Raw genomic sequence first — 13411 nt, 5'->3', positions numbered from 1 at the left:
AGTCGTCCTCGCACTGGGGTGTTGAAATGGGAGGCCCTAGACTTGGGATGGTCATGCTTGTTTGCCGGACTGACCCTTAGATTGGGAGGAGTCACAGCATCGCTGTGAACCTCTGTAGGACTGGGACCTTTTCCTGTACTGGTTCCCTGATGAATACAGGGTCTTTTAGGAGGAGGAAAACTGGTATGTAGCACGGTTATCCTGCAAAATCCTGCCATAGCGCCCTTATCCTGAACGAAAGGACAGTGGCCTTGGCTGTAGTGTGCCCAATGTGAGAAACCTGACTGTGTCTCCCGGACTAGTCCCCGGGGATCTTTCATCCAGGTGGCCGGGACATGGCCATCACTATTGGATCCAGTTCCTGGGGGTGGACCAGTGAGGGAGGATCACCAATGGTTGAGATGCAGTATTCCACTTCTTATAACACCTTTTCCTCCATCCTACCTGGTAGGATATTCAAACACTCACCCCCCCCTTTCCAACTCTAACACTTTCGCATGTCATCAAAGATGATGGACAAATACCAAAGCCATTTCCCTGACGTGTCCCAGCGCAAGGGTCAGGCAAAGTCAGGCAATTGACCAGAATCACACACACCTGACAGCCTTTTCACTTCCCCAGAGGGATAAAAGATGTAGCACAAGAGCACTGGATGTACCTTTCACTGTACAGTTCTTTCATGGGGGTAGTATCAGAGACTTTCTTTGCTCCTCCCACACGTGACCACTCTGACCTCTAACCCCTCATTCTCCGGCACATTTTCCTCTTCTGTGCCTCTTTCACTCTGTCCTTTTCTTCTTTGTTGTGTGCCCTGCACACCTTTTCCTGTTGTGCACCTTTGCACCTTCTTTTCACCTTTCAGTGCCTCTTGCGCACTTCTCTTTACTTTTCACTGTGCTCTCTGGCACCCTCTGTGTTTCCTCTGGGTTGCTTGCACCTCTTTCTCAGTTTCAGGTTGCCTTCACCATCTCTTAATTGTCCTTTCTCTTTCTCATGGTCTCTGTACTGTCTCTCTATCTGTTTCGCATCACTCACACCCCCCCTTAGCTGCTTTCGTGCCGCCAGCGCACTTACTCTGTCTTTCGTTCCATACACACTAGCTCACCTTTTCTAACATTCCGCTTACATTCTCTTGCCGCTTTTCAGCTTCCGCTTGCTTAGCTTTGCCGTCACCTTTTTTCGCTTTGCTTTCTTCCTGCTTTCACTTCATTGGGCCCTTTCTTCCACAGAGCTCCTGCTTCGGCCGGACGCACGCTGCTGAGTTTCTCTCTCTGCTTTGCGAAACTCATCCATAGTAGCGCAGCGCCGGCGAGCAGGTCAAGTATCTTCAAATGGGTTTGGGTAGAAGTCAGGGTCTCACCACCTGCCACTTAGACACCCCTAACACCCAGACATGTCCCAGAGGAACGGGCACTGACCTAACCAAGGCAGATAGGCTGCCTTACGACCCGCACCGGCTCCCTAGAGACACAGCTCCTTCACCATGCTGCAGCCCTTCACAAACCGTGTGCCAGTGTCTTGGCAATCCACATCCCGGTTCGTCCAGGCTCCTCTCCTTGCTGTCTTCTGCTCGTTGGCATCCTGGTCCCATCTGGCAACCCCAGCTCGCCCAATGATCCAGGCAAAATCACCCATTATATACGGCAGGTGACAGTTAATGGGAGTCAGGTGTGCACAGTTGGAGAAAAGTGCCTGACCTTGCATGACTCTATTAGTGGGAGATTTAAAGGTATTAAATGGTAGGCCTCACTTTGTATACCTAATGTTGATGCTGTGAGTAATCTTCAATATTCTCGGCCGCCTCTTCTTCGTCCCACTACTTGTTGGAAATAGGCAGGGGGAGATGGGGAGTAATTGAAAATACCCCATTAGGGCTGAGGTAAACTGGGTTGGTGTGTAATGGGAAAAGGGTGAATACCATGTCTCGCCCTTGGGTGGTCTCCTCCCAATCCCCTGTGACCCTCCACTCAGGTGACCCTCCCTCGCTTGACCACCCACAGGGTCGGGATCCAAAAGCGATGGCCCTTCCCTGGCCACCTGAATGGAAGATCGTGGGGGAGTAGGTGGGAGAATATGGTCAGGTTTCTCATAGAATATAATTGATCATTCTTTAATGCATTGATCACAAATCAAGAAAAATATTAGAACTATGGACCCTCATTGAGTTGGCTTCCATAAATTCATAAATTACCTTTTTTTAACAATGTACATTTGAAATATCTACACCTTTACAATATTTCAAATATGTTTGTCTCCATCTTTTAAATAAGCTAAGTGTCATCAATGAGCTGCATTACCATTCCTTCAGATATCTAACTATTCTGAAGAACCTTCAAAGGTTTTACGAATACAAACATTCTCTTTTTACAATGTGTAATAGTAACAATTCCATATCTTTCTCATGGCATCAATACCTTAAAAGGATCAAGTTATTTTCTTCTTGTTATTTCAATCATTATTGAGCACAGACCTAGCTTCGAGAAGGAACGCAGTGCTTTACAGCGGTATGCAACAGTACGGATGCATAACAGAGTGCTTTTCAGTAACAACAGAACGAATATACAGCGGGGGTAGGATACAGAGGGACACACAGGAGGGGTACATCTGTACAGGGTGGCATGGAGGAAAGGGGTGGGCGGCGTCTAGCAAGTCCGGTGGCGCGGGGTGTGACAAGACGGCACTGGTGTAGAGGAGGATAGACTTCTTGAAGAGGTCGGTCTTGAGTTCTTTCTGAATTGTAGGAGCATGGCGGGAAGTCTGATTGCCGACTGGCAGGAGGTTCCATAGACTGGGGCATAGGAAGAGAAGGCTTGTATCTTGTCCTTTTTTTTTGTTGCAGTTTTAGGATTTCAAGTCTGCTTATGGAATGGCGGATTTCAAGTCTGTTCACTTAGGCAACACAAACAATGCATCCGTTCGGCAACTATTACTCAGTGATCCAATTACAGATGAACAGTTTACCCATTCTTTCGGGCGTCGAAATGCATTTAGAGACTCCATACTACTCTTTTTTTAAAACCGGATCATTCTATGACTGTGCCGATCGCGAAGGTACCATCAATCGCGAAAGAAAAAAGTGCCATCAATGCAAGGGCCTGTAATCATATCACAGTATTTTGGAGCAATCTAAATGAAAGATTATCCCTAGCATAAGCTTTATCCTCAATGTGCAACTGTTAATGGGGTTGTGCCTAAGTATCATGTACCGTATTAGCCATGTAAATTGGGTGCCGATAATGTGGCTCTGCACTGTGAATTAAGGTACAGCAGTTCCTATATGCTCGAGTACTTCTATCATTCTGCATTAGTTATAACTTAAAGAATAGTCTCACCATAATTTCGACAAAGCTCAATCGCTGCCCAGGTTGTCCGCGACCGCACTGTTGTAACCATTACTGATCGTGCTTTCTGAGAGAGATGGGACTATTTTATCTTTGTCTGTGCTTAAAACATAAAAGACAGACTATTTTTCTTTGTTGTTTAAAAAAGGTAGAGGATATGTTGGCAGCCATCTTTATGTGGTGCAATCTTTTCTTCTAGGATAGTGCTTTATTATAAAGCGACACATTTAATACCTATTCTTATATCTTTCAATTATCTTCTCCGGCCACCTCACTGTGGTATAGCTAAGTCTCTTTATGACTACAAGTCGTTTTCTTTATTCTTATGTGGCACGCTGAAGAACTTTGTGTTCTATGGATTTCTGTAATGGATGATCTACTGGCATCCAATAAAGTCGTACTGAACAACGATGATTTGACATTAATATAAAGATGCATCTCCCCTATTGTACATTTAAATCAATTAGAAAATGTGCTCCTTCCAATCTGTGTTGATGTTTAAACCGTGCATATAAGATTATTATAAGAGGAAAGGGTTTCTTGCCCCCCCAGGAAAACTCTGATCCTATTAGGGAGGCTCATAGTGCCATGTCGACCCTCCAATATACAAACGTGTGTATTCAGTTACAGGACAGCCACAGGGCGCTGACCTTACCGGGACCACTGAGGGACTGTACTTGGCATTTTGTAATGACCCTTAGTACCTGCAGCATCTGGATTCCCGCACCAGACGGAGGCATTGATGCCAGTGTTGCTGTGCTAAGGCAGCCACAGAGGCCAATCAGTGCCACCTCCGAACCAGCGGAGGCAGAGCATGAATGCTGGCCAAATGCTCTGGGCAGCTACGAGGTCAGCATCCTCCTAGCCCAACCCCGCCCAGAGCCTGGGGCAGGGCGGATGAGTGGATCATACTCTGGTGGACCTCCGATTTCAGAGTTATAAAGCTGGTCAGCATAAGGTGCACCTAAAGTCTATAGCTAGCCCCGAGTCCCACCAGTCCCAACATTAGCTTAGCCCCTGATCTTTTCCAGACCTAGCAGCACCGTCCATGTTGAAACTATTTTTGGAAGTTAAACACACTCTTTGTTCCAATTGTTTTTCAGTGAATATAATCAGAGGTGCGTTATGTTGAGAAAATTACCGGTCAAGACTCTGCTACGAGGTTTGTGAGCACATAGCAGCAAGTTCTCACAGTCTCTTGCTGGGACTTTCATGAACCCTACATTATTAACGTTTCCTCGCCCAAGTTATACACAACAGTGCTCGCTCTGCCATCAAGCCATCAAGCACTCCTCTGATATCTGTCGCCTTCTTGAGGAACTGGACCTCGACGTCCTCGGTCTCACTGAGACTTGGTTCACTGCCAGCTCTGCCACCAGCTTCGACACACTCCTACCTGACGGCTACAAGATCCTCTCCGTGCCCAGGCCCAACCGTTCAGGGGGTGGTGTTGCCCTTATCTTCCCTGAGTGGATTCCTGCCACTGTCACTCCTACGCAGACCTACTCCTCTTTTGAATGTCTTGTCTGCCGACTCTCTCTCTCTCCTAGCCATTCCCTTACCGTGGCTACTATCTATCGGCCACCTGGTCAAATTTCCTCCTTCCTCTCTGAGTGGGCTGATCTCTCCTCATCACTGCTGTCCTCAACCACCCAACTCCTCTTTCTCGGTGACTTCAACATCCACCTTGATGCCTCCTGTCCCCCCACTGGTCTCTTTCGCGAACTCTGCAACTCTCTCTCACTCTCTATTCTCCCTTCTGGTCCTACTCACTCTGCAGGGCACACTCTTGATGCTCTGATCTCTTCTGACCTTCCCCTCTCCCTCCCTCTCTCCACTCCTCTCTCCTGGAGTGATCACTTTCTTCTATCCTCCCACCTCTCCCTCCCTACCCCACAGGCAAAGCCACCCTCTTCACTGCCACCCACCTTCTCGGTCATCCGACCCATGAAGCGCGTGTCAGTTGAGGCTTTCGCTGCCACCTTCTCGCCCCCTCCTCCCCCATCGGCTGACTCCCACCCCGACACAGCCCTCTCCATGCTCTATTCCTCTATATCTGATACTCTCGACATCCTTGCCCCCGTCATGAGAATCCGCCTGAAGCCCAAAGCCAAATGTAATTCCTGGTACGACTCGGATCTCGTCACCCTAAAACGCAAGTGCAGGGTGGCAGAGAGGAAATGGCGTGCTTCATGTTCATCCTCTGACAAACTGGCCTGCCGCCTGCTCCAAAGGCAATACCGGCTCTCCGTTCTCACTAAGAAGAGAGCCCTTATCCAAGCCCGCATCTCTGAGGCATCAAACAACTCGGCCGAACTCTTTAAAATCTGCAAGGAGCTGGCCAACCCTGCTGCAGTCTCTACCTCTCCTGTCCCCTCCCAGGCCCTCTGCACTGCACTGGCCTCGCACTTCATCTCAAAAACTCAGGACATCCTGTCCTCACTCTCCTCCCCTCTCCTCCCTCCCTCTCTTCCTGGCTCTTCCTCTTGCTCTCTTGCAGCCGCCCCTCCGCCCTCCTTCTCTTCATTTCCACCTTTTTCTGCTGACGAGGTTTCCAGACAAGTCCGATCTATGAAAGCCTCGTCTAAACAGGTTCACCCCTGTTCCTCCAAAACCATCAAGGACCACATCGTCTCCCTGGCTCCTGCCCTGGCTGACTTTTGCAACCACTCATTCGCCTCTGGAGTCTTCCCATCCCCCCTCAAGCACTCCCTTGTGCACCCCCTCCTCAAGAAACCCTCTTCCGACCCCTCCTGCCCGGCCAACTATCGCCCAATCTCCATTACTCCCTTCCTGGGCAAGCTCCTGGAGAAACTGGCCATCTCCCAGCTTAACCTCCATGCTGAATCTGTTGGTAATCTTCATGACCATCAATCCGGCTTCAGAGCGGCCAGAAGCACGGAAACTGCTCTCCTGAACATCCGTGAGGACCTGCTCCTGAACCTCGATTCCAACACTCCCTGTGTTCTCATTCTGCTCGATCTCTCCTCTGCCTTTGACACTGTCAACCATGCCATCCTGCTCAACCGTCTCCGTGATAACCTGGGTATCACTGGTCAGGCTCTGGCATGGCTGACCTCTTTCCTCTCTGGTCGACCCTCCCAGGTCCAAATGGGCCCCTTCCTCTCTGACATCTTTTTCTCCACCTGTGGTGTCCCCCAGGGTTCCAATCTCTCTCCCTGGCTTTTCAACCAGTATCTGGCACTCCTTGCCCACCGCATCGCCGCCCTCTGCCCGCACTTCCAGTGCTATGCGGACGATACCCAGCTCATTTTCAGGCTACCCTCGGCCTCCTCCTCTCCTTCCCTCATCTCCGACTGTCTGTCTGCTATCCAGGAATGGTGTGCCGCCAATGACCTCTGCCTTAACGCCAGTAAGACTGAGATTCTACTCATCGGCGCACCCACTCCCTCCTTCCCTGCAGCTCTCTGGCCGGCCTCCCTTGGCCCCCTTCCTGCCCCTACCTGCAAGGCTAAAAACCTCGGGGTCATCTTCGACTCCACACTCTCCTTCTCTCCTCATATATCTGATGTCTCTAAGAAATCACACTACCAGCTGCACCTCCTCAGAGGTATTCTTCCCTTCCTCTCCTTCCCCCAGAAGCTCACTGTCTCCCGAGCCCTGGTTCTCTCAAGGCTGGACTACTGTAACAGCCTCTATCTTAATCTCCCTGCCTCCACTCTCCGCCCTCTGCAACTTATCCAGAACAGAACTGCGAGACTTGTCCTTGGCCTCAAGCCCAGGGACCGCATCTCTCCAGGACTGAAATCTCTTCACTGGCTCCCAGTGGCTGCGAGGATTAAGTTCAAAACCCTCTGCATTGTCCACAAGGCCTTCTGGGGCCTGGGGCCTAAATACCTTCAACTCTCTCTTCCTAAATATCTTCCTTCACGAGCCCTTCGCTCATCCATCTCTAACTCCCTCATGGTCAGCCGCTTCTCGAAGCAACGTGCTGGGGGTAGATCTCTCTCCGCAGCAGGGGCCTCCCTCTGGAACAGCCTGCCTGCCTCCCTGAAACTTGAGGAGAACCATCTCCGGTTCCGGAAGCACCTCAAAACCTTCCTCTTCGCTTCTGCTTTCTCTCTCCCTCTCCCCTGCTAGACCTGCTTAACTCCCCACTGAATTCTGCACTCACCTGCATCTGGGCCACTCTCAGCGACCTCGGTCCAGGGCCCAGCCACTCTCCACTTGCACTGCCCCCCTGGCTCCCCCTGCACTTTGGGACTGTCACTGTATCCCTACAGCCCCCTACCCAGCACTTGCTCTGCACTTACCTCGCACTTGCCACCAGCTGGCCCTTTTTATTTATTATTTATCATTTATTATTTTTTTTTTTTTACGCCACTTACCTTGTTCTGCACTTTTCCCCCCACCTCCTCCCCCTGCACTTTCTCCTTTTCCCCTTACCTCTGCACTTGCGCGATCTGAATGACACCTGGCCTAGTAGGATCGTTTGTCCGTCTTCCCCTTGTTTTCCCTCCCCCCCTGCCTCGTCGCGCCTTGAAACACTTGTGTATAGGCGCGTTACAAATACCATATCATATCATATCATATCATATCATTTTGTGTTCTTTTTGCATCAAATAGAATCCTGTTGGCAAAGCATAATCACTCCTTTTGATGATTATTGGCTCATTAGAATACACATTGCATGCAATTGTTTTTCATTGAACTTAAGTTACCTATGCAGGGTTCGAATTGCTGTGAGCTATTTAGCTCCTGCCTGTAGCCTAGCTAGAGCAGCCTAGTTAAAACTCGACACCAACAGCAACCAGGAGATACAGCTGACCCACGAGGTGAACTTGCGTCAGACAAACATACCCATGTGACATTAACTCTCTGTGTGTTTGGGAAAGTGAATACAGGATTTAAAACATAATGAGTCACATATAACGGACACAAGTTGGCTGTGGCATGTTGAAGATAAAATTGTCAAAACAGAAGTGAAAACTCAAAAACATAAAGGGGACAAAGGAGTTTATAAAGATATCACAACAAAGGGGGTGGTGGAGGTCACCTAAATGAACCAATTGAAAAAACAATTTTGTGGAGCCACACTCTCATATAAGACAAGGTAAAATTGTGGCACACTGCTTACTTGCTTCTAGTTCTCCTTACTGGGGGATGCATGGTACCCAGAAGCTGTTTATAGCCCAATCCACCTTTACTTCAATTACTGCATATGTGTCATCTTTCTGAGTGATTTAGGGCTCCCTGATGCTCCCCAAAACACCTCAGGTAGAGGCACTGGTGTGAATCACGGGTACAAGAGAAGGTAACTACATGTGAGTGCTCATTGATGCTCTCTCTATTGGAGAGCTCAGCAGAACTCAGAGGAGCGTCCATTGGTCCTGGGTAGCCTGTCTCCTGGGAGTACACAGGCCAGAGCCACTGTTTCCGTACCTTGCTTTCCACAGCCCAGGCTGAAGCTACATATCCACAATAACACATTCTTTCACAGGAAGAGCAGTACATTCATGGTCCAGCGCCAGTGGGTCTCACATAAGACCTGCGTGACCTAGAAAGGGGATTGAACAGAAAAGGGAGCAACAGTGCAGAGCAGTCAGACAATAACATTTCGTAATCCTTCTTGGACGTGCCATAGTTTCAACTCAAGATTTCACAATGAGTAATCAATATCTTCAATTAAAAAGTAAAATATCAACCACAATAAAGAGAAGGTGTCATAGTATTGTGCATTGGTATAAAAACACAAAGCAGTTTAGACAATTTGAGAAATAAAGTCAAATTTAAACAAAACAAAAACCAGAGACTATGCAAGACCCTTTTCTTCTGCTTGCTCTTAATTGTATTGTGAATGAAGAATACATTTTAGGTTTACTTTTGCTTTAAGAAAATATATGAATATAGTGCACCAATATAAAATAAATTCTCTTTTGGTAGTAAAATATATTATTTTTCTTTCTAAACCCAATGGGTCCTCACTTTGTTGATCTGAGAATCAATACTACTAAGTCTGACCTGCCTATGTTGGAGCCTGCTACCTGTGGATTAAACACGGATTTCTAGAGGCACCACTTAAGCAAAGCTAACAGAGCAGGACTCAAACCCGTAACCTGCAGTTTTCCAATAAAACCCTGTGCAGCAGGGTCTTAACATCTTACAAGTTTGGACTTGTTGGACTTGCTTCTCACTGAGGTGATGTCATCTATGAAGGGTCAGCCTACCGACATCACAGCATCACTGTCTGCCTAACCAGCCTCTGCCATTCCAGCAGGTCAAGTAACTCTGCTCCACGAGCAGGCACCTGCATATCAAGCCACACAAGCCTGGAGCCATTTCATTTGGTCTCTTTTCAGCATTTCAGCCGATTACATCTGTGCAAAGGGCAGATCCAGAGAAACTGTTTTATTGTTTTACTTTCTCGCAGTCCAAGCATCAAGGTGATTGCAGGGCTTTTAGAGACCTGGGGCCTCATTACGAGTATGGCGTGCGGTAAAGAATGCCGGTAACATGGAGATAATTCTGTTTGCACTGCATTAACCCACCTCTGGTCTATAGCTTTGGTATTAAGGTGGAGAAACCTCCAGCAAAAAGCTGGAGGTAAATCCTCCACCTTACTATGAAAAATTGGAAAAATCTGCTGAATTACCACCAGCAGTAATTCTGCTGAAATCCCCATGGAGTCCTATGGACACCAGAAATAGGGATTTGCACTATCCTACCACCACTTGTAATCCTACAGTAAATGTGCAGGACCAAGTGATGGTAACGGTAATTCCATTTGGCAGTATTTCGATGGATTTACCACCAAACTTGTAATGAGGCCCTTAATGTCCGTTGTAGGAAGGCACATTTCTAAGTGATGTGTGTACTATGACTATAAATGTTGATTGCCGCCTCTGTCTCTCTACAGAATGCTCACTGCCTCCTGGACCTGAACGTGGAGTGCGTGCCGACCCTTCATCAGATTGAAACGTACCCAATCATTATCCTCATCCCCATCAATGAGAAGAACATCAAGAAGCTCAAGTGAGTTCCAGGGATGGTGGGTGCTTGCCTCCAGGAGTCCAGGGCTTGATTTCGGTCATAAGATCCCAGCAAAGTAGGAAGACTCATTTACAGACTAGCTCCGGTAGAAAGTAACCTTGCTTCCAAGAGTTTAGTTGGTGGGTTGCTGCCCTCAAGAGTCAAGAGATTGTCTGGGTGGTCATCAGCCTTTGGGCACTGAACGAACAGGAAGAAATCTGTATCATTGGTTTCAGAAGGAGTGGACTGCTGTGGTCAGGGGTTCAAGAGTGGTGGGAGCATGGTTTCCATGACCTTGGAGTTTGGAGAATAGGAGTCAGCATTAGGGTCTGGGTGAATGCGAAATCGGGAGGTGTGCATCACGCTGCTATGAGTACAGGAAGTGGAGGAGCGTTGCCTCTAAGAGTGATGTTTGTTTTGTAGGGTGCTGCGTTCTTGAATCCAGATGGATAAAGTTCACCTGGATTCAAGAAGGCAGAACCCTCCAGCATCCCAAGGGTATCTAGGGAAAATCTAGCCATTCAAAAAGTTGTGACAGGGTGATATTTACTGAAATCTGCAGTCAGACTACAGTCAAGCACATTTCCAAAATATTCTGGGGCTGGAGGTTAGAATAGTATAGAACACTGGTCCTAGAATATGTGAGGAAGGCTTTTTAGGAACTGGGAAAATAAAAAATCACCACCCAGGCGAGAATTTCCATGCAGAATTTTCACATAGAACTGTAAAAATGTGTGGGCCACTTAATTCAGTATTCGGGGGATAGAATTATCAGGAGTAACAAAGTGGGCTATGTGGTCTTCTGATGCATGCGAAAGGCTTTGGAATGTGAATCACTTCCCTGAAGGGTCTAGAGGATGGTGATTCAGTTCTCTGTAGAGTCTTGGAGGATGGAAGAGAAGGCCAATAATTTTGCACCATCTGAGAAAAGTATGACAGTATGAGGTACTCCCACGTGGAAGGGAAGAGTTTTGGGTGAGGTGTAGCTCAGGAATTTGGGGAATAAGATTCCACTACAGTGTTTGCGGCCATTAACAAGGGTACACTGAAATGTAGACGACCAATGATGTGAGAAAAGGGACAGTCTTTATAGATCCATACAAGACCTGCAATGTAGCACGACGTATGAAATTCACTAATTTTCTTTCTTTCTTTCTGTTAAGGAAATATCTGCACAGACTGGAGGTCTCTGAAGATTTTCTTCTAGAGTGTTCTAAGCGAGAGGAGTCCCTCCTGGACAAGCTGCCATGTCTCTGCAGGACCATCCCCCCAGACAACTGGAATGACATGGAGTCCCTGTTAAGCAATGTGAAGGTGGCAGTGGGCGATGAGCAGAAACGGACTGTATGGATTGAACAGGAGCCCCGGTAGCAGCCATTTCGGACAATGCCCCCACACTCCCTCTGTACAGGACCTGTTGTCCCATACCAGTACCCCATGCGCAATTTGCACAGAACACATTGAACTATGGATCAATTTTGTTGTAACTTATTAAATGTGGACCTATATTTATTCTTTATATTAGTCTCCCCTTTTATAGATGTGTAACATCTGTGTCTTCCAGAATACAAATGTCAAAGTTCCCTGTATGCTCTATGTAGTGGTTATGTGTCACATTTCACCTAAACCAGCAGAAATGTTAATTGGCAGTGCAGAATGCAACTGAATACACTGCAGTGTCACAACAGGCATTTCTGCAAGAAAGTTAAACACTGGAATAGCTGTGGCCTTTGAGTAGCATAAAGCTTGCTGATAATACAGTGCAGGCCACAAGTTCACTTAAGCCCACAGTCTGCTTGCCAGTGATCAACGTATACAAAAGGTCTGCAGAAAAGCAGTCACGGCTGCACAGTTAATCGATCAGTGGGATCCAGGATAGTCCAAGTATGGTGGTAGTCATATTTGGAAGTCAGAACTCCTTCTCAATGCACAGTGGAAATACGCTAGTTCACTATTGATAAAGGCATTGAATTAAGTTGAGGGTTTTGGAGTTCATTTTGTGGTTAATGTTTGGCATGGATATCTCACACAGATTTTTTTACCCAGAGTGTTTTACAAACATCTGCTAAACATACTTGTCAATCAGTGGAGAGTAGACGATACAGGCAGATGGCGATTCATTTACGAGATCAATCTGCCGTAAAGGACCAGTCATATAGGAAATCCGTAGGCTGTAAGTTTTGTGAAGCGTCTGGGCTCTTTTTTTTCATCTGAGCGGTTGGCAAGAATCGCATCCTTCTCCCCACAACTTTTCACCACACCAAGTGGTGTCACTCTGATGGGATTCCATGGTTACAGTTCATTGTGAAGTGGACGACACTGGGGGCCGAGTTTCTCTTCAAATACTCCATCCGGTGCGCACACCCATGGGTCAAAGGTGTCCCACTGCCACGCTAGCAGCCGTACCTTCAACATCTTTAAGAGCTCTGAATGGTGAGGATCCGAAGCTAGGTTCTTGGTCTCCAAGGGATCTTTGCTCTGGTCGAAGAGCTCCCACCTGTCTCGATAGTAGTACTCGTGCAGGGTTTTGAACCAGTGCGTGGGCTGTCCTGCTGCAGTGCGACTGAGGAGATCCTGGAATGTGGGAGAGATGTAGAAGTCCTGATCGATAGGGAAGGGCATTTTGAAGTTGAGGTTGTGAACCAGATGGTATTGTTGGTGCTGGATGGACCTCATAGGGTAGTACATAGTGACCTCATGGTGGCCCTGACTGCTGAAAACTGTAGTCCATGGCTGCTCAGATCCCAGTGCTGGTAAGAGAGACTTCCCGGTGAGCTGGACCATTTTGGTACCAAAGATACTGTAGCTCGGATATGGGATAGAGAACCAGTCCAAGACAGTAGGGGTGATATCTGCAACAGAAAGAACTGTAAGTTGTGCACACACATACTTGTCACGTTCATGAAGATCTCACGAGAAAAGGCATGCAATGGTAGATCTGTCCAGTCCAGCAGAATAATATCATTGAAGTAGTAAAGCAGCTGCCACTTCCTGGCTTTTAAAAACATATAAAATATTTTTTATAGTTGTTCACAATGTTCAAGTATTACACATCCCCCATGATGTTCTTTCATAAAATG

The 13411-nt window shown here is 47.4% G+C and overlaps 2 protein-coding genes across 5 annotated transcripts in view; one reads left to right on the top strand and one right to left on the bottom strand.

Moving 5' to 3' along the window:
• The window catches only part of CARD14 (caspase recruitment domain family member 14), a 642914-nt gene extending 631064 nt beyond the window's left edge, over positions 1-11850 (top strand). For 3 of the 4 annotated variants that reach the window (XM_069655192.1, XM_069655194.1, XM_069655191.1), the window contains exons 20-21: positions 10219-10334; positions 11495-11850. In XM_069655192.1, coding sequence (XP_069511293.1) covers positions 10219-10334; positions 11495-11702 — 324 coding nt within the window. In that variant the 3' untranslated portion in view covers positions 11703-11850. The remainder of the gene's footprint in view (positions 1-10218; positions 10335-11494) is intronic. The other variant, XR_011305179.1, reaches the window with a different exon arrangement.
• The window catches only part of SGSH (N-sulfoglucosamine sulfohydrolase), a 205879-nt gene continuing 200769 nt past the window's right edge, over positions 8302-13411 (bottom strand). The window contains exon 8 of the mRNA XM_069655196.1: positions 8302-13183. Coding sequence (XP_069511297.1) covers positions 12624-13183 — 560 coding nt within the window. The 3' untranslated portion in view covers positions 8302-12623. The remainder of the gene's footprint in view (positions 13184-13411) is intronic.

This window comes from Ambystoma mexicanum, chromosome 3q (genome assembly GCF_040938575.1).
Source record: "Ambystoma mexicanum isolate Mex_15411 chromosome 3q, UKY_AmexF1_1, whole genome shotgun sequence".
Classification (NCBI taxonomy): Eukaryota; Metazoa; Chordata; class Amphibia; order Caudata; family Ambystomatidae; genus Ambystoma; species Ambystoma mexicanum.
Note: the sequence above shows the minus strand (reverse complement) of the source record. Positions and strands in the feature narration are given on the sequence as shown.